The 26,232-nt window shown below is 48.8% G+C and overlaps 1 protein-coding gene across 1 annotated transcript in view; it reads right to left on the bottom strand.

The window, feature by feature from the left end:
* Nucleotides 1-15,613: 15,613 nt before the first annotated feature.
* DACT1 (dishevelled binding antagonist of beta catenin 1) overlaps nucleotides 15,614-26,232 on the bottom strand; it is a 33,974-nt gene continuing 23,355 nt past the window's right edge. The window contains exons 3-4 of the mRNA XM_060261508.1: nucleotides 18,913-19,071; nucleotides 15,614-17,909 (exon numbers count right to left, since the gene is read on the bottom strand). Coding sequence (XP_060117491.1) covers nucleotides 16,054-17,909; nucleotides 18,913-19,071 — 2,015 coding nt within the window. The 3' untranslated portion in view covers nucleotides 15,614-16,053. The remainder of the gene's footprint in view (nucleotides 17,910-18,912; nucleotides 19,072-26,232) is intronic.

The raw sequence follows: 26,232 nt of genomic DNA, 5'->3' as shown, positions 1-26,232 counted from the left end.
GTAAGTTGGCTGCAAGTTCACAGCACTCTCCACCACCATCACCACCACTGCGCTAGAAGGAACCCTTCTGAGTAGGTTAGTCTTAGCTCAGAGGTGGCCAAATTTGCTTAACATAAGAGCCACGTAGAATGAACATCAGATGTTTGAGAGCTAAAAATTGTGAACATCGGGTGTTTGAGAGTCACAAGATGGAAGGAAGGAATGGAGGGAGGGAGGCAAACAACGAGGGAGGGAGAGGTGGAAAGAAAGCAACTTTTAACTTTAAATGCATTTCAAGTATCCCAGCTGTTGGCTGCCTTCACTTGGCGAAGTGATGTAAAGATCCAAATGCCTTCTCTGAGCCAGCCAATGGGGTGTTGGGGGCTTCGAGAACCACACAACATGTGTGAAAGAGCCACCTGTAGCTCCTAAACCACAGTTTGGCCACCTGTGGTGTAGCTGTTCTCCAGGGAATCCTTCTGAGGGGAGACAGCCATTACCAGTTTCTTTCCAGAGAACCCTTTGTCTAAGGGAGTTTCCCAGCCAGGAAAGGCACCGTTCCTCCCGCTTCCCTCTTCACGACAACAAAGGTTCATCTCATGTCACACGCCCGAAGGGCGTTCTCAATTTTCCCTCAGAATTACCCCTGGATTCCTGTTCTTTTGCATTGCCAACGTTGGCATCTGCTGGCACCAAAGCTTGAGAGTGTCGAGTTCTAAGGGCTCCACTCAAACATTAGCCAGGGCGTTTTTCTTGAGGGAGCATTCCACCCCTGTGAACTGTGAGGAGTCAGACACAATTAAGCGACAGATAACATCAGCAGATTTCCTCAGATATTCCAGAAATGCCAAGTCAGGGATGAGATACCTTTTGGGACTGGGGTGGTGTGATTCACCTTTCTTTTATGGTGGGAGAGACCTCGGTGCGGTTACCCAAAAGGCAATTCCAGAAGCATTCCAATTATTTCAGATTCTTCAAAAACAAACAAACCCTGCCCCAAAGTCTCAGTCATCTAAAACACAATCATGTCCCAATTAGTAGGAGCCGGCCTTCAAAAGCTGCGAACTTATCAGGTATTCAAGGACAGAAGCTCTGGGACAACGGGCGGCTTGTTTGCCCCAGGCCTCTTTAGGAGACTGAGGGGGATTTGTCTGTCTTTGTGGAAGGATTTGGTGGGACGCTAAGAAATATTTGGCCAGGGGAGGCGGCTAGCTTGGTGAAGAGATGCTAGGGCAAACTGAGCTTGCGAAAGCTGCTCTAAGTCTTTGGGAAGTTTACTTAACTTCACCTCAGGAAAGACTGGGTATAAACCAGCGCAGGAAATGGAGCAGTGCTTAAAATCTTCTTCGCCTGTGGGTAAAAGCTGGCTCAGACATCATAATTGCATTCAAGAACGGCGAGTCCATGAGGTTTAATTCGCTTTCTTAGTACGTTAATTAACTCAGGTTGAATTCGGGGCCATTCCTATGTTTTGGAGGGACCCAAAGCCTCGTTTTGGGCAGGAGCTCACAGGAGCAGAGCTCCGGAACCTCTAAATTTTATTGTGCTCTTTCTCCCCCCCCCCCAAAAAAAAAACCTTGCTTCTGGGCTCCATTGTTCAAACCCCCTGTGAGAATTTTGCTGAACTCTAAGATTTGACAAACTTTCTAATATTTTTCTCCACAAAAAAAATGGGTAAATAGCCCAAACATATAAAGGAGACAGATATAAAGCAACAAATCTTCATCATGCCACTGTGGCCACGTAGGAGAAAGTAATATTCAAAGTATGATGGGAGTAAGGCTGGGAGAGCCAGTTTGGTGTAGTGGTTAAGTGTGCGGACTCTTAACTGGGAGAACTGGGTTTGATTCCCTACTCCTCCGCTTGCACCTGCTAGCATGACCTTGGGTCAGCCATAGCTCTGGCAGAGGTTGTCCTTGAAAGGGCAGCTGCTGTGAGAGCCCTCTCAGCCCCACCCACCTCACAGGGTGTCTGTTGTGGGGGAGGGAGATAAAGGCGATTGTGATCCGCTCTGAGACTCTGTCTTTGAAAGGGCAGCTGCTGGGAGAGCCCTCTCCAGCCCCACCCACCTCACAAGGTGTCTGTTGTGGGGGAGGAAGGTAAAGGAGACTGTGAGCCGCTCTGAGACTCTTCGGAGTGGAGGGCGGGATATAAATCCAATATCTTCTTCTTGTTATTATTATTATGACAATTTTGATTTCAAGAAGCCTTTTAAGGTAGATGCTGAGCTGATAGAATTTAGTACACCTTCCAGTGATGTCGGGTGTGTGGCATACACAAATAAGTTATGCAAATGAGGTGTGCTAATGAGCTCCAGCACCTCTTTTTCTACAAAAAAAGTATTGGGGCCCACCAACCCCTAATGGGTTACCCCTCCCGGAGCCTTCATGTCTGTGCTACCCCTCCCCCCCCCACACACACACATTTCTCCAGTGAACCAGTAGGAAATCCAGTGGCAATTCGTAAGCGATGGTAGTAGCGGAAGTTGGAAAGCTGAAAAAGGTACAGAAGAGAGCAACCAAGATGATGAGGTTGGAGCTAGGGTTGCCAATCCCCAGGTGGGGGCAGGGAATCCCCCGGTTTGGAGGCCCTCCCCCCCACTTTCGGGTCATCAGAAAGTAGGAGGTGGGAGGGAAATGTCTGCTGGGCGCTCCATTATTCCCTATGGAGAACGATTCCCATAGGGTATAATGCAGAATTGATCTGCGAGTATATGGGGCTTGGGGGGGCTGTTTTTTTAGTTAGAGGCACCATATTATCAGCATATCATTCAGGGCCTCTCCCCAAAATACCCTCCAAGTTTCAAAAGGATTGGACCATGGGGCCTAACTCTATGAGCCCCAAAAGAAGGTGCCCCATCCTCCATTCTTTCCAATGGAGGAAAGGCATTGAAAAGGTGTGCTGTCCCTTTAAATGTGATGACCAGAACTCCCTTTGGAGTTCAATCATGCTTGTCACACCCTTGCTCCTGGCTCCACCCCCAGTGTCTCCTGGCTCCACCCCCAAAGTCCCTAGATATTTCTTGAATTGGACTTGGCAACCCTAGTTGGAGCACTTCTCTATGAGGAAAGGCTAAAGAGCCTGGGACTTTTCAGTTTAGAAAAGAGATAACTAAGCCGGGGACATAATAGAGCAGGGGAGGTCAAACTTGCTTAATGTAAGAGCCACATAGAATAAAGGTCAGGGCTTTGAGAGCCACAAGACATGAACATCAGATGTTTGAGAGCTGCAAGAAAGGAAGGAAAGATGGCAGGCAAATAGAGGCAGTAGATTCTGGATGGAAAAGGAAATTCTGTTTTACACAGAGAGTGATTCAAATGTGGAATTCACTGCCGGGAGATGTTGTGATGGTCACAGGAATCAATAGCTTTAAAGGAGGTGTCATGACCCTGGGCCTAGGGAGGCCTGCAGGTCCCAGGGAAGCCTGCTTAGGAGTTACTGGGAAAAGCCTACATCTCCCAGGATCCCCTCTGTCCCTCTGATTTGGTAGCAAGGGTTTGGAGGGAAATAGGCCCAGAGAGGGGTGGGGCCTGGGAGGAGAAGATAAAAGGGCCAAGCCCAGGAAGTGGGTGTTCTTTCCCTGGAAGGCTTAGCTGGAGGCGGGCTGTTGCCTGGAGAGCTGGAAGCAAGGGAAAGGCCCTTACCCAAGGGGGTAAGCGTCGGTATCAGTTAGGGACTGTATAGATAGATGCGTTAGGGCATTTGCTTATTTTCCCTTCACCTCTTTTACTGTTTTATGCCCCATGTCATATTGCACTGACCTTTTAAAATAAACCATTTTCCCCCCTTGTTGTTAACTCTGCCTGGTCTTCACGCCCATTATTTGGCCTAAGCTAAGGGAGGCCTGGAAGGGCTTGGGAGGGTACTCTGGGCCTTTTCAAGGGAGACCTTAACCCAGAGTGGTGGCAGCCATTGGTAAGACCCCCCTGAGTCATGACAGGGCGATTAGATAGATTCATGGAGGGTAAGTTTGTCAATGGCTAGTAGCCACGGTGACTGGGGGGAACCTCCACATTCAAACGCACCAAACCTCTGAACCCCAGCTCCGGGAGGCAACATCAGGTGGAGGCCTCAACTGCTATGGCCTGTTGTTGGCCTTCAGAGGAACTGGTTGGCCAGTGTGTGAGACAGGATGCTGGACTAGATGGACCCCTGGTCTGATCCAGCAGGGCTCTTCTGATATTCTAATGTAGACCTCGGCCTCTCTGCCCTGTTGTTGTCAGACCCAGAGACAAGGAAAAGACAAGCAGAGTTCTTTATTTCAGCTTCATGGACATACACACGCGTTCTGACGAGCCCGCCAGTTCTCCCAGCTTATAAACCTTTGCCCTGACCGTTGTAATTCAAGCCAAAGCGTGCCAAGCTAAAGCGGGGGTTTTGTGCAGGGTTTCTATTAAGCTCTCATCCCTACAGGTGTCGTACCAGTTCTCGGGTCGCTTCTCCTGTTGGCGGCCTTGGTTACACAGCAACTAGCCAGCTCCCAGACATACCATTCTCCCTTCAGATAAGCAACGAGCAGCGACTACATCAAAGCAGCATAGCTAGCGCAAGCATAGTATTATATAGCTGGATACATATGGCAAGAGGAACAAGATGGAGTGATTCGAGAGTTATTGGCCCTCCAGAGGAACTGCTTCGCTGCGGTGTGAGACAGGATACTGGACTAGATGGACCACTGGTCTGATCCAACAGGGCTCATCTGATGTTCTTAAAGGGGGTCAATGATTACTTTCAGCAGATATTCTGTGAGAAGGCAGCCAAGAATTAGATTCTCATACCCAGGGCTTGTTTTGTAGCGGAAACTCCTTTACATATTAGGCCACACACCCATAATGTAGCCAATCCTCCAAGAGCTTACAGGGCTCTTCGTACAGGGCCTACCGTAAGCTCCAGGAGGATTGGCTACATCATGGAGGCGTGGCCTAATATGCAAAGGAGTTTCTGCTACAAAAAGCCCCACGGCTTCTCTCTAACCTAAGGCAGGGGTGGCCAATGATAGTTCTCCAGATGTTTTTTGCCTACAAATCCCATCAGCCCCAGCCAGCATGGCCAATGGCTGGGGCTGATGGGAGTTGTAGGGGGAAAAAAACAACTGGAGAGCTACCGTTGGCCACCCCTGCCCTAAGGCATCTCAAAGTGGCTTCCCTCCTTCTCCCCATAACAGATACCTTGCGAGGAAACTGGGGCTGAGAGAGCTCTGAGAGAACTGTGACTGATCCAAAGTCACCCAGCAGGCTTCCTGTGGAGGAGTGGGGAATCAAACCCAGCTCTCCAGATTAGAGTCCACCACTTTTAACCATTATGCCGTGCTGGCTCTCTTTTGCCTGTACGGGACAGTTGATAACACTTGGGGAGACAGGGAAGAAGCCTTTTGATTTAAGACACCGCAAATGAGGAGGATGACCCTCCCTCTCCTCAGCCTGGCACCATGATTCTGATCTGTATTGGGATTTCAGGTGGCTGCCATCTTTGTTTGATAAATTCTGTTATGTATGTGAGCCAATCTATAGATATCAATGGGGTTCCTGCCTGGCTCCTTGGCGCCTGAAGGACTGAGCTTGGGAACAACGGGCGGTAGGATCCAAATCCAAACTGCCCTGCTCCAATCACAGGCCCCCTGCTGGTTTGAATGACCCAATCACGTGCTTGCGCGGGAACACAGAGTTGTATATAGTTGGCCCCGCAGGCCCAGTTCTCCAGTCTTGTTAGTGCAGCCACCTACCAAGCAGTACTCGAGAGCTTGTTATCACTACCACCTCGCCTCATCCATGCATCGAACCCACTGTATTATATTCTCAAAACACAGGGGCTGGAAAGCAAGAAGAGAGTCACACTCTACTTATGAGTTTCCGGGAGAGCCAGTTTGGTGTAGTGGTTAAGTGTGCAGACTCTTATCTGGGAGAACCAGGTTTGATTCCTCACTCCTCCACTTGCAGCTGCTGGCATGGCCTTGGGTCAGCCGTAGCTCTGGCAGAGGTTGTCCTTAAAAGGGCAGCTGCTGGGAGAGCCCTCTCAACCCCACCCACCTCACAGGGTGTCTGTTGTGGGGGAGGAAGGTAAAGGAGATTGTAGGCCACTCTGAGATTCTGTCCTTGAAAGGGCAGCTGTTGTGAGAGTCCTCTCAGCCCCACCCACCTCACAGCGTGTCTGTTGTGGGGGAGGAAAGTAAAGGAGATTGTGAGCCGCTCTGAGACTCTGTCCTTGAAAGGGCAGCTGTTGTGAGAGTCCTCTCAGCCCCACCCACCTCACAGGGTGTCTGTTGTGGGGGAGGAAGGTAAAGGAGATTATGAGCCGCTCTGAGACTCTGTCCTTGAAAGGGCAGCTGTTGTGAGAGCCCTCTCAGCCCCACCCGCCTCACAGGGTGTCTTTTGTGGGGGAGGAAGGTAAAGGAGATTGTGAGCCGCTCTGAGACTCTGTCCTTGAAAGGGCAGCTGTTGTGAGAGTCCTCTCAGCCCCACCCACCTCACAGGGTGTCTGTTGTGGGGGAGGAAGGTAAAGGAGATTATGAGCCGCTCTGAGACTCTGTCCTTGAAAGGGCACCTGTTGTGAGAGCCCTCTCAGCCCCACCTGCCTCACAGGGTGTCTTTTGTGGGGGAGGAAGGTAAAGGAGATTATGAGCCGCTCTGAGACTCTGTCCTTGAAAGGGCAGCTGTTGTGAGAGCCCTCTCAGCCCCACCCACCTCACAGGGTGTCTGTTGTGGGGGAGGAAGGTAAAGGAGATTGTGAGCCGCTCTGAGACTGTGTCCTTGAAAGGGCAGCTGTTGTGAGTCCTCTCAGCCCCACCCACCTCACAGGGTGTCTTTTGTGGGGGAGGAAGGTAAAGGAGACTATGAGCCGCTCTGAGACTCTGTCCTTGAAAGGGCAGCTGTTGTGAGAGTCCTCTCAGCCCCACCCACCTCACAGGGTGTCTGTTGTGGGGGAGGAAGGGAAAGGAGATTGTGAGCCGCTCTGAGACTCTTCGGAGTGGAGGGCGGGATATAAATCCAATACCATCTTCTTCTTCTTCATCTTCAGAACTTTCTGTTTGGTCGCTCTTCCAAATAATATTGGCTACATGCAAGATGGCCTGGCCCAGCAAGAGAAGAGAGCCAGTGTGGTGTAGTGGTTAAGTGTCGGACTAGTATCTGGGAGACTCGGGTTCGAATCTCACTCATATCACGGAAGCTTACTGGGTGACCTCACGACGGTCATACCTTCCCAGCCTAACCTTATAGGATAAAATAGAGGATACGAGAATGATGTAAGCCACTTTGTGGTCATCTTTGAGGGAGAACAGTGGGGTATTAAATAATATAACAAATAATTCTGGCCAGTGATCCCTCTAAGCGGAGTTAGTGTGAGCTAGCTCACAGTTTTTTAGTCTCTGGCTCACACATTTTTGTCTTGGCTCAGGAAAAAATGACCCCAGAGCAAAGTAATGGATGCAGTAGCTCAAAATTTTATTGCCAGTAGCTCACAGCTTTATTCCAGTAGCTCACAAAGTAGAATTTTTGCTCACAAGACTCCACAGCTTAGAGAGAATCATGCCTCTGACCAGGGCTTTTGTTGTAGCAGGAACTCATTTGCATATTAGGCCACACACCTCCTGATGTAGCCGATCTGCCTACTTTAAGCTCCAGGAGCATTGGCTACATCAGGGTTGTGTGGCCTAATATGCAAAGGAGGTCCTGCTACCCAAAAAGCCCCGATTCCAACGTTCCCAAAAGAGCAGCAGTGTGATAAACTGAGACAGCCAAATATTAAAAGACCATTGTTTATTACAGCATATCAAGGCATTATATTAATTTACAAAGCGATATGGTTTTTATATAGAGAGATAGATATAAAACACAGCTGCTTACAATGTACAAATATTGGATACCGACAAATATTAACACAGTTTGACAATCATGCTCACACCATGCATATTTGTGGATTTTTTTGTTTAAGAAATTAGACAATAAAGTCAGAAATGTTTTAAATGTTTTTTTTTCCAGAGACCAAAAGAAATCAACCCAGATGATGGCCAGTATCGGGGCTTTTTTTGTAGCTGGAACTCCATTGCATATTAGGCCACACACCCCTGATGTAGCTAATCCTCCAAGAGTTTACAAAAAAAAAGAGCCATGTAAGCTCTTGGAGGATTGGCTGCATCAGGGGTGTGTGGCCTGATATGCAAAGGAGCTCCTGCTAGAATCCCACCTTACAGGGCTCTTTTTTGTAAACTCCTGGAGGATTGGCTACATCAGGTGGGTATGGCCTAATATGCAAAGAAGCTCCTGCTAGAATTCCACCGCTAGCCTACTGGTCAAACTGAAAGCGAAGCACCAGTAAGGCTGGCTCCAGACCAGCAGTTTCGGGCGCATGGGAGGCATCCCAAATCGGGCTGGTTCAAAAAGGAGCGGCCAAAACGCATTCAGACGCTCCCCCACAAAGCGCCTGTATCTCACATGGAAGACACCTTGGCGTGGTCAGATGGTTGTTGCACACCATGCCCATAGTGCGGCTTTGGGCTTCTTCTTGTTTCCTTACATTTTTAGTGGCCATGAGCTCATGTGCCTAGGGCAGTTTGAAAAAAACAAAGTGAGCTCCTAGAGTGGATTGACGGATTCACACTGCCAATCTGTCTCACTTGCGTCCTCCTGCATTCATATGCCTGGAAAGGCAGATGTTGTGCGGCAGAAGAGTTTGCTACCACTTCCTAAGTGGTAAAGAGCCCCGTGGCGCTGAGTGTTAAAGCTGCAGTACTGAACTCCTAAGCTCTGCTCACGACCTGTGTTCAATCCCCGGCGGAAGATGGGATTTCAGGTAGCCGGCTCCAGGTTGACTCAGCCTTCCATCCTTCCAAGGTCGGTAAAATGAGTCCCCAGCTTGCTGGGGGGAAAGCGTAGATGACTGGGGAAGGCAATGGCAACCCACCCCATTAAAAAAAAGTCTGCCGTGAAAACGTTGTGAAAGCAACGTCACCCCAGAGTCGGAAATGACTTGTGCTTGCACAGGGGAACTTTCCTTTTCTTTCCTACGTGGTAGTTTCTTTAGTCGCTTCAGAAACACCAGACAGTGTGAGTATGGGAGCCGGAAAGGCAGGTGTGCGTTTGGACTTGATTTTTTAATCCATCTGTGAGCCATCCCTGTGCCCACTTGGACCCAGCCTAAGAGTGGAAGATCAAGGCCTCTTTTGTACAGAGATAGTTATGCAGAAATTAATTCCCTGCACAAAGCCCTCTCATGATTTCTCAGACTGTAACAAAAGTCCATATAGTCAAAGCGATGGTATTCCCAGTAATGTATCTCTGTGAGAGTTGGGCCATAAGGAAGGCCGAGCGCAGAAGAATAGATGCTTTCGGACTACGATGCTGGAGAAGACTCTTGAGAGTCCCTTGGACGGCAAGAAGATCCAGTCCTAAGGGAAATCAACCCTGACTGTTCCCTGGAAGGTCAGATGCTGAAGCTGAAGCTCAAATACTTTGGCCACCAAATGAGAAGGGAGAACTCCCTGGAGAAGACTCTTGAGAGTCCCTCGGACTGCAAGAAGATCCAATCAGTCAGTCCTAAGGGAAATCATCCCAGACTGTTCCCTGGAAGGTCAGGTGCTGAAGCTCAAATACTTTGGCCACCAAATGAGAAGGGAGCCCTCACTGGAGAAGACCCTGATGCTGGGAAAGACAGAAGGCAAAAGAAGAAAGGGACGGAAAAAGATGAGATGGCTGAACAGAATTACTGATGTAACTAAAATGAATTTGAGTGGATTTAGGAGGATGGTGGAAGACAGGAGGGCCTGGGGTGACTTGGTCTATGGGGTCGTAAAGAGTCGTAAAAATCTAGCACATGAAGACATGGGAGAGAGAAGGCAGAGAAAGAAGTCCTTTTCTCTTTTCTTACAATATAAGAACTCTTGGGCACTCAGTGAAATTAATTAGTAGGCTTAGAACATATAAGAAGTCCTTCACCCAAAGGGTGATTAACACGTGGGATTCACTGCCACAGGAGGTGGTGGCGGCTACAAGCACAGCCAGCTTCAAGAGGGGATTGGATAAACATCTGGAGCAGAGGTCCATCGGTGGCTATTAGCCACAAGGTATGGATAGAACACTGTCTGGGGCATTGATGTTCTGTATTCTTGTTGCCTTGGAGGGCTGGAGTGGGAGGGCTTCTGGAGTTCTGTCCCCACTGGGGGACACCTGGGTTTTGGCCACTCTGTGACAAAGTGCTTGTCCAGACGGGCCGCTAGCCTGATCCAACATAGTTTCTGTAAAATTCTTAAAATTTGAACGTGTGGATGGCACTCACAGTGGAGAGCCAGTTTGGTGTAGTGGTTAAGTGTGCGGACTCTTATCTGGGAGAACCGGGTTTGATTCTCCACTCCTCCACTTGCACCTGCTAGCATGGCCTTGGGTCAGCCATAGCTCTGGCAGAGGTTGTCCTTGAAAGGGCAGCTGCTGTGAGAGCCCTCTCCAGCCCCACCCACCTCACAGGGTGTCTGTTGTGGGGGAGGAAGGTAAAGGAGATTGTGAGCCGCTCTGAGACTCTTCGGAGTGGAGGGCGGGATATAAATCCAATATCTTCATCTACCTCACAGGGTGTCTGTTGTGGGGGAGGAAGGTAAAGGAGATTGTGAGCCGCTCTGAGACTCTTCGGAGTGGAGGGCGGGATATAAATCCAATATCTTCTTCTTCTTGAATAAGAAAACTATAGTCACAATTCCTCTTCACGCGACAGAAGCGTAGAGAATGTTAATAAGCCGCCAACAAGCCCATCAAGGCAGCTGGAATCCTGCCTGTCAAACTTGCAAAAACAAAACCATATTTTACTTAGCTTCTAAAACTGGAATATATTAAGCAAAGCTGTGGTTACTTCTGTATTTGATTCGGGCCGCAAACGAGGGGGTTTTCTTTTGGAGGGAGGAGTATTAAATGACAGAGCTCTGTAATCCGGCGTTTAAGGGGTAGAACTATGTGCTCGCAGTTCGCTATACCGACGGCAAACAAAATCCATGGTTTGCAATTCATGGGACCCACCGGGGGTTCCTGTGTGCGGCGGCACAGACTTGAAACACTGATGGAAATACAAGCCCCGAGAATCTTTTTTCCAGGAAAAAGCCTTGCAAAAAAAAAAAGAGAGAAAAGGCGTTGAATTAAAAAAAAAATGGAGGGGGAGATCTTAAAAATCTGTAAGTGAAAAATGCAGAACTTTGCAACTGAAAACATGGAACTCAAATCCCAAATTCAAAAGCTGTGTAATTTTGTTTCTGTTCTATTTTCTAGCATCTGGGAGAAACCAAGCCCACATTCGCAGGTTTTCTTCCACAACCCCAAGAATTAACAAGATCTCTAGCACTGGTACCAGGGCTTTGTTTGCAGCAGGGACTCCTTTGCATATTAGGCCACACCTCCCTGATGTAGCCAATCCTCCTGGAGCTTACAGTAGAGCCTGTAAGAAGAGCCTTGTAAGCTTTTGGAGGATTGGCTACATCAGGAGGGTGTGGCCTAATATGCAAAGGAGCTCCTGCTATAAAAAAAGCCCTGATTGGTACCTTTCTTATCCAGTAGTGCTTATTCAAGGTATACCTACACTCAGGGCTTTTTTGTAGCAAGAACTCCTTTGCATACTAGGCTCCATCCCACTGATGCAGGCCAATCCTTCAAGAGCTTACAGTAGGCCCTGTACTAAGAGCCCTTAGAGGATTGGCTACATCAGGAGGGTGTGGCCTAATATGCCAAGGAGTTCCTGCTACAAAAAAAGCCCTGCCTACACTAATAAGATTAGTGCCAGAATTGTTAACTGGCCATAGCTCTGTGGCAGAATAGAGAGAAGCCTCCCAGAATACCCAGGTACAGTTCCCACCTAAAAGAACTTCTGGGGGCACTGCTGGGGAAGACCTCCCGCGGGGACCTTGGAATGCTGGGAAAGATGGGACCAATGCCCTGGCTCAATCAAAGGCAGTTTCACATGAGATCCTTAATAAGGGCTCTTGCTTTGGTAGACCATAAAGTTGTAACAAAAACCCCCCCAATAACAGTAGAGCAGGGATCCTTAGCCTTTTTGACTCTGTTGGCACTTATGGAATTCTGATATAAACCGGTTGGCGCAATCACAAAATGGCTGATGCAGAAGGTGGAGCCAATAACAAAATGGCTGCTACAGGAGGCAGAGCCATGCAAATATAGAAGCCCAAGTGCCTTTGTGAAGGGGGTAATTTAAATATATATACTGGGGGAAGGAAGGAGAGATAATAAAACAAATACCATGGTGACCGCTGCTGCAGCAACAACTTTAATCTGAACAGCCAACTGGAATTCTGATAGAAACCGGTTGGCACAACCACAAAATGGCTGCTGCAGAAGGTGGAGCCAATGACAAAATGGCTGCCCTAGGAGGTGGGGCCATGCAAATACAGAAGCCCAAGTAGTGTTGAGAAGGGGGTAATTTAAATATATATACGGGGAGAAGGAATGAGAGATAATAAAACGAATACCATGTTGGCTGCTGCTGCAGCGACAACTTTAATCTGAACAGCCAATTGGACTTCCAGTGACCAATCAGAAGAACTCCTGGGCAAGAGCCCCACCCACTTTCTAAAACACTTGGCAGACATCAGGTGTGAGCAGGCATCATGGCTGTTCTTTTGACTCTGGAAATCGCATGTTTCTACCTCCGGGAGTCAAGGTCAGCAAAGTTTTCTGCAGCAAAGTATGGTTCAGTGTCAAAGTCCGGATGTCTTTTAAACCATCCCCAACCTAAGTTTTATTGACCCTTTCTTGCAGAAACTATTACTATATATTTGAAGTTGTCACAGGTGAAGACTGGCGGTATTATTCCTTCGCTTAAGACTAGCACAGTGGTCTCCCTTTTCCCCCACTTGAAAGGCACTAGCATTCACCCACAAATTCGGAAGTCCAAGTCAAGTTGTTTAAGCATCACGGTAAGATTTAAATATGTGCATTTTAGAAGGAGAAAAAAAAACACACCCAACAACATAGGAAATTATTTACAAGAAGCACCTTGTTTTTTTTTAAGTAAGATGTACGCACGAGCGCATACACACTTGCTCGGGGTCCTGTCTGCATGGGAGCTTGGTTTTGGCATATCAGCAGACATGTGGAAGCGAGGGAAGCAGCACCAGAAACAAGGAGAGGATCTGCATAGATCAAGGTTTTTTTGTTAACCATTCTGCAAGGCGACATCGTTCGAGCGCAGGGGTGGCCAAGCTTGCTTAATAGAAGAGCCATATAGAATAAACATCCAGGGCCGGCTCTCCCACTAGGCAAACTAGGCATTTGCAGAGGGCGCCGGCAGGTCAGGGGCGCCAAAACAGGCAAATCCCTAGTTGCCTGCCTGCTTTCCCCTCCCTCCTGCCCAATTTTCAATGCCCAGGGAACCGGTGGCAAAGCACCAGCTCCCAGAGCTCTTTCAAGTCGCCCCTCCTCCCCCACCGATCAGCTGATCGGCAGGAAAAGCTGCGGGGAGACGCCACATAGGAGATGCCAGCCTTCCCGCACTTTCAGGAGCTTCGGCACTGGGGGGGGGGGAGTGGCAGCCGCCACTGCTTCCTCCCTGGATCATGTGGAGAGGAAGTGGCGGCCGCCGCTGCCCCAGTGCTAAAGGTTCCGAGAAGGTGGGAAGGTTGCATAGGAGACGCTGACGTCCCCACAGCTTTTCCCGCCGAATAGCTGATCGGCGAGGGAGGGGGGCAACTCGAAAGCGCCCCGGGAGCTGGCGCTTCACCACCGGTTCCCTGGGTGTTAAAATTGGGAGGGTGGGAGGGAGGCATCGTGGAGGGAGGCATCGGGGTGCGGCAGGGCAGTGGGCTTCCAGGTTGCCTGGGGCGCCACACGCCCTAGGGCCGGGCCTGTAAACATCAGATGTCTGAGAGCCACAACACATGAATATTCGATGTCTGAGAGAAAGGAAGGAAGCAAGCAAGCAAGGAACTTTTAACTTTAAGACGCATTCCCCAAACCAAGCCAGCTGGCGGCTTGGAGAATGCATTTTAAGTTAAAAGCGCCTCTAATTTTTAAAGCGATTTAAAGAAATAAATGCCTACTCCAAGGCAGCGGTGGGGACTTCAAGAGCCACACAACAGTTACGAATGAGCCTCAGTTTGGCCACCCCTGCTCAAGTGGTTGCTTATGGCAAGAGAGTCGCGTCCAGGCAACTAGAATGCAGCGAGCTTTTGTAAACTGGGGAAAGGTTAGTTTTTTCCTCTCTTTGCCCCTTATCATGTCACGAGTGACAAATGTTGCCAAGCTGTGCGGTCACACAGAATAGCGGATGTACTGTGAGCTAGTAACTTTTGCAGGAGAGGCCTCAGTCGCTCAGACTAGCCCAATCTTGGCAGAACCTGGAATCTAAGCAGGGCTGACCGCGGCCAGTACTTGCATGGAGAACACCAGGGAAGACCGGGGTTGCCACGCAGAGGCAGGCAATGGCAAGCCACCTGTGCTCATCTCTTGCTCTAAAAACCCTTTGGAGTAGAACTTCACAGGGTTGACGTGAGTTGGCTACGGCTCAACAACGCATTTTATTTAACTTGTGAAAGTTATTCCCCTGCAGGGCTTTTTTCATAGCAGGAGCTCCTTTGCATATTAGGCCACACACCCCTGATGGAGCCAATCCTCCGAGAGCTTAGAGGGCTCTTAGTACAGGGCCTACTGTAAGCTCTTGGAGAATTGGCTACATCAGGGGTGTGTGGCCTAATATGCAAAGGAGCAGGCTCGGCACAAGGGTTTGTAGCGCCCCAGGCCGAATCCTGTGCCCCCGCCCCCTCCTGTGTCTTCTCACGCGAACCCTCAGCCCAGCCTCCTCCCGCTTCAAAGACAGCTGGCAAAGAGGCCGTGTCCTCCTTTCTTCACAAGAAAGAAGGATGCGGCCTCTTTGTCAGCTCCCTTTGATGTTTGCCGGGGCCAGGGATGCTCAGGTTGGCAGGGAGGGGGTGCCTGACTGTTTCCCCCATCTCAGAACAGATTTCAGGTCTACAGAGGAGGTGCAGTTCCCACTTGGCCTTAGATCAGGGGTGGCCAACGGTAGCTCTCCAGATGTTTTTTGCCTACAACATAAGAACATAAGAGAAGCCATGCTGGATCAGGCCAATGGCCCATCCAGTCCAACACTCTGTGTCATACATAAGAACCTAAGAGAAGCCATGTTGGATCAGGCCAATGGCCCATTCAGTACAACACTCTGTGTCACACTTAAGAACAGAAGAGAAGCCATGTTGGATCAGGCCAATGGCCCATCCAGTCCAACACTCTGTGTCACACAGTGGCCAATATATGTGTGTGTGTATACAACTCCCATCAGCCCCACCCAGCATGGCCAATGGCTGGGGCTAATGGGAGTTGTAGGCAAAAAACATCTGGACAGCTACCATTGGCCACCCCTGCCTTAGATGGTACCCTCAATTAGGGCTCCAGTTCTGCCTGGTGTTACGAGCCTGTTGGGATCTCATTAGGGAAACAACTTCCATATCCTGCCCTGCTTCCGAACCTGAAGAACATCACCCCATAAACTTAGGACAATCTCCTGCGGACGAGCGCTCCTATCAGCCGAGGGGCACGCCAACCCACAAGCCAATTGATCTAGGACCAAAAGTTCCAGCTTGCAGTACTTGAACAGCTGCTCATCTGTCGGTGGGCATCTTTGTAGCTGGGCAAATATTTCAAGGCTGTGCGTGTGGATTGCTAAAAGAACAGCAGTGCAGAAAGATCCCAGAATTACCAGGAGATCAAGGCAAAGTTAATGTTGGAACTCGTGGGTTTGGTCCGTTTCAGAGGAGGGGGAGGTTGGAGGTTTTGACCCTCCTCCCAACCCCGGAAGACCAGTAAAGAACCCACTGCTCCAGCACCGTTGATGTGGGACACCTGAGAAGGTTGAAAACAGCATGAAAGAATCTCGCATTCCTCTCTCTTTGCAGATGAGGGGGCCCTGCTACAAAATCCCCCCAGATCCAGAAGCCCGCATCGCTTTTGTGGCTCCCTTGTCCCCAAGTGAGTGTGCCCATCAAAAATTTTGTGCCGATATATCATTCCACACATGTTCCCCACCCCTACGTCTGCACACTTGAAGCGTGCATTATTTGTTATTCCTGGGATGCACTTAGACAGTAGTCATGAGTTTGAGAGAGCCGGACCGAAAGCGGAGGATCTTCTTCTTCAGGTTATGAGAGGCCTTAATCTTCACAAAGGTTTTTGTTGCGTTATCGTGGAGCTCTGAAGCAGCGGTGACTGTCTGGATGGGGAGAGTTTGAACAAACTGGGACCAAATGAGGCCCCCGCTCTCGTCTGAGTCACTGGTCGTCGTGCTTTCGCCGACAAACTCAACCTCGCTCACGCTTGACTCGCTATCCCCAAAGCAGTTCGTGGTGTAATTACTCCTTTCGTCCTCACTGGTATCCACTACAGTGGAATGGAAAAGAGATTCACACTCAGCCGAATATTCCGAGTCACTAGCGACATAGGCGTAAGGGCTGGCATAGGGATGTGTAACTTGTGAGTAGACCCCAAGGCCTTCTCTCCGGTTTCTTTTGGCCCTCTTGAGGGCTTCTTCATAAGACACCTCCGCTGATAGTTTCCAGCGGCGATAGTCAGCTCGTTTGTGCTTAGGTTTGGCTACAACCGGTTCTCTGCTATACCCGTGGGGTCTTATTGTGGACTTAAGGACACCAGGGGGCCTACTCAGAAGGCTGGTGTCGGATGGCAAATGGACACTTTTCTTTCCCCTTGAGGTTGTCTTTTTCAGCTTTTTATTTGTATCCAGGTCATCAGGGAACCGGCATTTTTTGCCAGTGGGTTTGCCTTTCTCCCGCCCAGTCAGGGGACTGTTTTCCAGCACTGTGACAAGATGGGATCTGTGTTTCACCATGGAACTTTTTAGAATTTTGACACTCCTGGTGCCTTTGTGCAGCCTGACTGTTTGTGGTTGGGCGGGTACGAACCGGGCGTTCACCAGTAACCCTTCCTCCTGGCTCTGAGAGGATGACCCCTCGCTTTTGAAATCCAGCGAAGGCCTGGGCTCATGAGGAGGTGAAACAGAATGAATTGCTTGTCCCCCATTGTTTTTTAACGGTATCTTTTTGGGCATTTGGATGGCTTTGTTTTCCTTCAGGGATGCCATGTGCTGGCAAGGGCTTTCTTTAGTCGCAAAGGTTTGGGCTCTTTCCTTCGGCCCGTCACCCTTGCTAACCACAGGACACCGTATAGCCTCTTGAGGTTTGACAGTCCTGGATGAAGCGGGTTTGCTCTGAAGTTCATGGTTTGAATTTGGTGAGAAGGCCGAGGGTAATGGAATCTTTTTGGTCTCCAGGTGCTCGATGCTTGCTTCTCGCAAACGTTGTTTTGAGGGGGAAAAGGCGCCGTTATCCAACACGGGGGTGGCTGTGGTGGAACGTGGGAACACCTGGCTAGGATTCTTCACAGGGATTGCATTGTTATGGGCCGCGCCGGCCCCCTGCCGAGCACAAATGCTGCCGTGCCTCAAAATTCCTTTGGCGGGGTCTGCGTTCAGGTTCGTTCTCGGTTTGTTAGTCCTCACAGAAGGGATTTTTTTCTGCACGAGACTCAAGATGTATCCTTCCATTTTTTTGGCGGCCATTGGAAGGGATGTGGAATGAGAATTTGACAGGTGACAGGAAGCGCTGGTTTTTGTATCCGCTTCAGATCCAACACAGACCTCGCTGACATTGCCGATAGCCCTGTCTTCCTCTTCTTTTGGGGGGCTACTCGTTACTGGCAATAGAAACATGGGGCTCTGGACTGCGACGGCATGTAAGGGACTGGGGTACCGGTACACATCGTTCCCGTTTTTGGACACCAGGTCACATTGATATTTAGGGTGCACTTCTGCAACCACATCCAGGGAATTTGAATGTGGCGTGGAAAGAGAATGAGAGATATTCCCCACAGACTGGTCTTCGGGCTGACCGCCTTTGTTGTATTCCATCCACCCAATAAGATCTGAAATTCAGGGAGAAAAAAAATTCGTTAGCGAAAATTCTGACCTTACAGAAAGCCCAACGAATAGAATCGTTCTAAGAATCAGTTGCCTTGGGAAAGACAAGACAGAATTCTATACCATATCATGCCTCCTGCCCCACCACAGATTTTGTTCATCTTTAAGGTACTGTTGGGCTTTTGCTCTTTTCTGCTGCTACAAGACAAACTAATATGGCTATCCATCTTGATCTACACCACAGGGTTGTTGTGAGGACAAACTGAGGAGTGAGGAATTATGTCAACTATTTGGGTCCCTGCTGGGGTGAAAGGCAGGGCTTTTTTTGTAGCAAAACTCCTTTGCATAATAGGCTACACCCCCAATGTAGACAATCCTCCAAGAACTTATAGGACTCTCCTTACAGGGCTTACTGTAAGCTCTTGGGAGGATTGGCTACATCAGGGGTGTGTGGCCTAATATGCAAAGGAGTTCCTGCTAAAAAAAGGCCTGGGTATAAATAAAGTAAGTGAGTAAATAAAGAGGAGATAAAGTGAGTTAAGTAGCCACCCTCTGTTTGACGGGGGAAGAGGGGCAATGAGAAATCCAAATTGAACATAAGAACATAAGAGAAGCCATGTTGGATCAGACCAACAGCCCATCCAGCCCAACACTCTGTGTCACACAGTGGCCAAAAAACTCCAGGTGCCATCAGGAGGTCCATCAGTGGGGCCAGGACACTGGAAGCCCTCCCACTTTGGCCTCCCTCAAGCACCAAGAATACAGAGCATCACTGCCCCAGACAGAGAGTTCTAACAATACACTGTGGCTAACGGTTTCTGATGACTTCTGCTCCATATGTTTACCCAAATTGTCTCTGACCATGGGAAAAACTTGCCGAGGAACAGGAAACTGCACCCCTCCACGTTTGCTATCACACGGGGAGCACCACAAGTTCAGGAGACACTCCCCCCTCCAGCCCAGGTCCCTTCGGCCCAAAGCTGTTCAAGAACTCGGTTCGTGCCATACCTGCCGATTTGGGTCGGCCGTCTGAACTGCTCAAGGATGTATCCAAGGGGCTGCAGAAGCAGGCGCTGGAGGGACAGCTGGACAGACACTCGCTGAAAACAGAGTTGGACGAGTTGGAGAGGGACCCGGAAGCCCCGCCGTCGCTTAGCTCGTAAAACCCTGCGAGGAAGAGGGGGGAAAGAGAATAATGCTTTAGATGCTACTTCTGGCGAGCAATGGGAGAAATCCAGCAGGAGACACAAGTAGGCAGCACTGGGTTCACTGACAATGTTGGTGGAAAGTGAAGTCAAGTCGCAGCTGATTTATGGCAGCTCCATAAGGTTTTCAAGGCAGGAGACCTTCAGAGGTGGTTTGCCCCTGCCTGCCTTTACGTAGCAACCCTGGACTTCCTTGGTGGTCTACCACCCAAATTACTAACTATGGCTGACCCTGCTTCTCTTCTGAGGTCTGATGAGATCGGGCTAGCCTGATCAAGACAGGAGATGAGCAGAGGTGGTTTGCCATTGCCCACCTCTGCGTAGCAATCCTGCACTGCCTTGGTGGTCTCTTATCAGAAGTAGCTTGGGATGTGCAAGGGCACTCCCCACTCCTTCTTCTCCACCTCTCGCAACTCTGGTATTTCCCAGTTTCTAGGAACATAAGAGAAGCCATGTTGGATCAGGCCAGTGGCCCAACCAGTGCAATACTCTGGGTCACACAACGGCCAAAACCCAGGGGCTGTCACAACATTTACCAGCAAGGTCAGAACTTCAGAAACCCTCCCACTGTTGACTCCTCCAGGCACCAAGAATACAGAGCATATCATGGCCCCAGACGTAAGAGAAGCTATGCTGGATCAGCCCAATGGCCCATCCAGTCTAACACTCTGTCACACAGTGGCCAAAACCCAGGTGCCAGCAGGGGTATCCACCAATGGAGGCAGAACTCCAGAAGCCCTCCCACTGTTGCCTCCCCCCCCCCCAGCTCTAAGAACACAGAGCATCAATACCCCAGATATAAGAATATAAGATAAGCCATGATGGATCAAGCCAATGGCCCATCCAGTCCAACACTCTGTGTCACACAGTGGGCAAAACCCAGGTGCCCTCAGGAAATCTACTAGTGGGGCCAGAACTCCAGAAGCCCCCCCACTGTGGCCCCCCAAGCATCAAGGAGACAGAGGATTACTGCCCCAGACATAAGAACCTAAAAGAAGCCATGCTGGATCAGGTTAATGGCCCATCCAGTCCAACACTCTGTGTCACACAGTGGCCAAAACCCAGGTGCCTTCAGGAGGTCCACAAAGAAAAGGCCTGCATGGTAAACAAACAAAGTAATGGAAGCTGTAAAAGGTAAGAAGGATTTCTTTAAGCGGTGGAAAGCTAGTCCAAGTGAGATTAATAAAAGGCTGTGGCAAATCAAATGCAAGACTGTGATCAGGCAGGCAAAAAAGGCCTATGAGGAGCATATGGCAAAAAACATAAAGACTAACAATAAAAATGTCTTCAAATATATTAGCAGGAAACCAGCCAGGGAGGCAGTGGGGCCCTTGGAAAAGGATTACTGAAGGAGGATAGGGAAATGGCTGAGCAGCTGAATGCATTTTTTGCCTCCGTCTTCACTGTGGAAGATGAGAAGACGCTCCAGAACCACTAATTTTGGAAGGGGTGTTGAAAGACCTGAGTCAGATTGAGGTGACAAGAGAGGAGATCCTACAACTGACTGACAAATTAAAAACTAATAAGTCACCAGGTATGAATGGCATACATCCAAGAGTTCTGAAAGAACTCAAAAGTGAATGTGTGGATCTCCTGACAAAAATATGTAATCTTTCATTGAAATCTGCCTCTGTTCCTGTAATGTACTGAGTGACGAGACGTGTTGAAGGCAACATGCTTTATTAGCGAGTACATCACAAGGCAACGCGGGCCGCGTCCCGATTATATACATACCCTGGAACAACCCTCCATCTGGCCAGGTCCAATCCTGGCCCGTCAAACTTCCCGCCACAGATCTTGATTGGCGGAGCGTATTTGCGAGCTACATCCGGGGACCAGTGGGCTTCCTCTGGTCACCTCTGTAGCGTTCTCTGTGTTGTAACTTCAGGACTGAATTGCAAGACACAACAGTTCCTGAGGACTGGAAGGTAGCAAATGTCACCCCCATCTTTAAAAAGGGTTCCAGAGGAGATCCGGGAAATTACAGGCCAGTCAGTCTGACTTCAATACCGGGAAACTTGGTAGAAACCATTATCAAGGACAGATGAGTAGACACATTGATGATCATAAGTTATTGAGGAAGACTCAGCATGGGTTCTGTAAGGGAAGATCTTGCCTCACTAACCTGTTACATTTCTTTGAGGGGGTGAACAAACATGTGGACAAAGGAGACCCAACAGATGTTGTTTACCTTGACTTCCAGAAAACTTTTGATAAAGTTCCTCATCAAAGGCTCTTTAGTAAGCTCGAGAGTCATGGAGTAAAAAGACAGATCCTCTTGTGGATCAAAAACTGGCTAATGGATGGGCCATTGGCCTGATCCAACATGGCTTCTCTTATATTCTTACAAATGGGCAGTTTTCGCAGTGCAGGACAGTAAGCAGTGGGGTGCCACAGGGCTCAGTACTGGGTCCCATGCTCTTTAACTTGTTCATTAATGATTTGGAGTTGGGAGTAAGCAGTGAAGTGGCCAAGTTTGCAGATGACACTAAATTGTTCAGGGTGGTAAGAACCAGAGAGGATTGTGAGGCACTCCAAAGGGATCTGTTGAGGCTGGGTGAGTGGGCGTCAATGTAGCAGATGAGGTTCAATGTGGCCAACTGCAAAGTAATGCACATTGGAGCCAAGAATCCCAGCTACAAATACAAATTGATTGGGTGTGAACTGGCAGAGACTGACCAAGAGAGAGATCTTGGGGTCATGGCAGATAACTCGCTGAAAATGTCGAGGCAGTGTGTGATTGCAATAAAAAAGGCCAATGCCATGCTGGGAATTATTAGGAAGGGAATTGAAAACAAATCAGCCAGTATAATAACGCCCCTGTATAAATCGATGGTGCGGTCTCATTTGGAATACTGTGTCCAATTCTGGTCACTGCACCTCAAAAAGGATATTATAGCATTGGAAAAAGTCCAGAAAAGGGCAACTAGAATGATTAAAGAGTTGGAACATTTTCCCTATGAAGAAAGGTTAAAACGCTTGGGGCTCTTTAGCTTGGAGAAACGTCGATTGCGAGGTGACATGATAGAGGTTTACAAGATTATGCATGGGATGGAGAAAGTAGAGAAAGAAGTACTTTTCTCCCTTTCTCACAATACAAGAACTTGTGGGCATTCAATGGAATTGCTGAGCAGTCAGGTAAAAACAGATAAAAGGAAGTTCTTCACCCAAAGGGTGATTAACATGTGGAATTCACTGCCAGAGGAGGTGGCGGCGGCTACAAGCATAGCCAACTTCAAGAGGGGATTGGATAAACATATGGAGCAGAGGTCCATCAGTGGCTATTAGCCACAGCGTATTGTTGAAACTGTCTGGGGCAGTGATACTCTGTATTCTTGGTGCTTGGGGGGCGAGGCAAAGTGGAAGGGCTTCTAGCTCCACTTGTGAACCTCGTGATGGCACTTGGGTTTTGGGGTTTTTTGGCCACTGTGTGACACAGAGTGTTGGAATGGACGGGCTATTGACCTGATCCAACGTGGCTTCTCTTATGTTCTTATGTTCTCTTATGTTCAATTTTGGCAGGTCTGGAAAAAATGGAGATCTCTGAAGTGAATCAACTGTCAAATATTAAACGCCGCTGCATACCGAGCTGTCAGATACTAATTGCCACCAGATGTTAATGATCAAATTACTGTCAAATTTCGGCTGTCGTATCAGTTCTGGAAATCAAACGCCAATGGATGTCAGGCATTCGCTGAACAGTTAACGAACGTGCAAGGAATATCGGGTGGAACATGTGACATCAAAGTTTGTAGGGAATAATTTTTTGGGAAGCAAAAACCATTTCAGCTGCAGTTGAAATGAAGCAATTTCCAGCTCAACCATGCTGGAAGAAGCACAAGATGATACTGGATTTGATGATATTGGATTTATATCCCACCCTCCACTCCGAATCTCAGAATGGCTCACAATCTTCTTTAAATATTCCTCCCCCACAACAGACACCCTGTGAGGTGGGTGGGGCTGAGAGAGCTCTCCCAGAAGCTGCCCTTTCAAGGACAACTCCTACGAGAGCTATGGCTGACCCAAGGCCATTCCAGCAGCTGCAAGTGGAGGAGTGGGGAATCAAACCCAGTTCTCCCAGATAAGAGTCCGCACACTTAACCACTTTGCAGATCTTATCTGCAAAGGTCTCTTCGAGGACAATTCCAATCTTGTTTTCTGATAACGTTTGGACAAGAAACTCAGGGATGCATCTCCAGTGTGGATCAGGCACAGAAAGGGTATCATGTGCGGCTAATGTTCCAGATTCCATCTTCAGAACTGGCCACGCCTTCCATGCTCAGCTCCACGCCTAGATCTGCCATCAAAAGGAAAAGCTTGTTCCCAGGGTTTGTTTTGAAAAAAATAGGTGGTGGAGCTCATTAGCATAACTCGTTTGCATATGCCGCCGCCCCCCTCACCATCCAAAAGCAACTCAATGCAAGAAAGGAGAGCCCCAGGAGAGTGAGGCCTGCTTGGACTGGCTAGGTTTAGGTTTTATTAAATTTATACCCCGCTTTCCCCGCCAAGGCAGGCTCAGGGCGGCTTACAACAATAGAAATCCAGTCAGCCCAACCAGGCCTCACTCACCTGGGGCTCTCCTTGGCCGCCGCCCCCCCCGACCCCAAGTCAAAAGGCCAGCAAGCCACTTGCCACCCAAATTCACATAAGAAGTGAAGAAAGGGTGACATGGGCTTCTCCAGGGGTTAATGAGGGTTTATTTAATAATAAAATGTGACAAATAAAATAAAATGTGACTGACTGAGGGGGTGTGGCAAAATTCCTGGTGGATTGCTCTCCTAATCCAGAGATTGTTATGCAGCTGCAGCTACTATTCAATGGACATTGGTAGGTGGGGAGGAGGAGGGGGAACCCTCAGAAAGGTTCAGGAGCTGTGCTCCTGTGAGCTCCTGTTGAATCCGAGGCCTGCTTGTTCTTAATATAGATATCGTACATAGCATTTTGTAGGCCTCGTTTTGGGTAGGAAATCACAGTTTTATTGTGCTCTTTCTTTCTTACTCCCACCCCCCAAATAATTGTTTCTGGGCTCCATTGTTCATCCCCCTGTGAGAATTTTGCTGAACTAAGATTTGACAGACTTCCTAATATTTCCCCTCCCCCCCCCCACAAAACGGGAAAATAACCAAAATATATAAAGCAGACAGATGGAAATCTTCATCATGCCACTTTGGCCACATAGGAAAAAGTGATTTAAAAAGAATGAGGGGAGCAAGGTTTTATGAGGACAATTAGAATCAAGAAGCATTTTAAGGTAGATGCCGAGCTGATAGAATTGAGTACACCTTCCAGTGATGTCAGCGGGTGCGTGGCATATGCAAATGAGTTGTCCTAATGAGCTCCAGCACCTCTTTTTCTACAAAATGACCCCTGGCATTTTGCCAGCAATAACCAGAAGGCTTTTACATCCGGTCAGAGAAGTCCGGGACCGGCTTAAGCTCTTCGTATAAACACTTAAGCAGTACTGAGAGGTGAGTTCTTAACAACAATTAACAATACCTTAAAAATGATTGATTTAAGAAATTTAAGAATTATTTCCCATTCAATTTTGTGTCACATCTTGTTGTAATTGCCATGGTTTATTCCAGGATGCAAGATCTTGAGGAAAATAAAGATGTCGCAGAGGGCATTAACATTGAATTGTAACGAGAGGCTGATAACTATGAAGCATGCAGGAATACTGAATCCTGAGAAAGTTTTTTTGACAAAATGAGTTTATATCCGGGTGCTCATTGGACGGACCTTTCTTATAATATTGTAATGTACAAAAGAGAGCCAGTTTGGTGTAGTGGTTAAGTGTGCGGACTCTTTCTTTTCTGGGAAAACCTGGTTTGATTCCCCACTACTTCACTTGCACCTGCTGGAATGGCCTTGGGTCAGCCATAGCTCTGGCAGAGGTTGTCCTTGAAAGGGCAGCTGCAGTGAGAGCCCTCTCCAGCCCCACCCACCTCACAGGGTGTCTGGTGTGAGGGAGAAAGGTAAAGGAGATTGTGAGCCGCTCTGAGACTCTTCAGAGTGGAGGGCGGGATATAAATCCAATATCTTCATCTACCTCACAGGGTGCCTGTTGTGGGAAGGGGGGGAGTTAAAGGAGATTGTGAGCCGCTCTGAGACTCTTCGGCGTGAAGGGCGGGATATAAATCCAATATCTTCATCTACCTCACAGGGTGCCTGTTGTGGGGGAGGAAGGTAAAGGAGATTGTGAGCCGCTCTGAAACTCTTCAGAGTGGAGGGCGGGATATAGATCCAATATCTTCATCTACCTCACAGGGTGTCTGTTGTGGGGGAGGAAGGTAAAGTAGATTGTGAGCCGCTCTGAGACTCTTCGGAGTGGAGGGCGGGATATAAATCCAATATCTTCATCTACCTCACAGGGTGTCTGTTGTGGGGGAGGAAGGTAAAGGAGATTGTGAGCCGCTCTGAGACTCTTCAGAGTGGAGGGCGGGATATAGATCCAATATCTTCATCTACCTCACAGGGTGTCTGTTGTGGGGGAGGAAGGTAAAGTAGATTGTGAGCCGCTCTGAGACTCTTCGGAGTGGAGGGCGGGATATAAATCCAATATCTTCATCTACCTCACAGGGTGTCTGTTGTGGGGGAGGAAGGTAAAGGAGATTGTGAGCCGCTCTGAGACTCTTCAGAGTGGAGGGCGGGATATAGATCCAATATCTTCATCTACCTCACAGGGTGTCTGTTGTGGGGGAGGGAGGTAAAGGGGATTGTGAGCCGCTCTGGGACTCTTCGGAGTGAAGGGCGGGATATAAATCCAGTATCTTCATCTACCTCACAGGGTGTCTGTTGTGGGGGAGGGGAAGGTAAAGGAGATTGTGAGCTGCTCTGAGACTCTTCGGAGTGGAGGGCGGGATATAAATCTAATATCTTCATCTACCTCACAGGGTGTCTGTTGTGGGGGAGGGAGGTAAAGGAGATTGTGAGCCGCTCTGAGACTCTTCGGAGTGGAGGGCGGGATATAAATCCAATTTCTTCTTCTTCCCTCGATTGGAAACAATGAAGGATAGGGGCACCTTCTTTTGGGGCCTTCTGCAAGACTGAGATATGATGAATAAGTACGGTTTTTTATTTGCTGCCAATTTATCGCAACCCATTGGGTTTCCTAGGCAGG

Source organism: Heteronotia binoei, chromosome 21 (genome assembly GCF_032191835.1).
Source record: "Heteronotia binoei isolate CCM8104 ecotype False Entrance Well chromosome 21, APGP_CSIRO_Hbin_v1, whole genome shotgun sequence".
Classification (NCBI taxonomy): Eukaryota; Metazoa; Chordata; class Lepidosauria; order Squamata; family Gekkonidae; genus Heteronotia; species Heteronotia binoei.
This window is presented reverse-complemented; position numbering and strand designations above follow the sequence as displayed.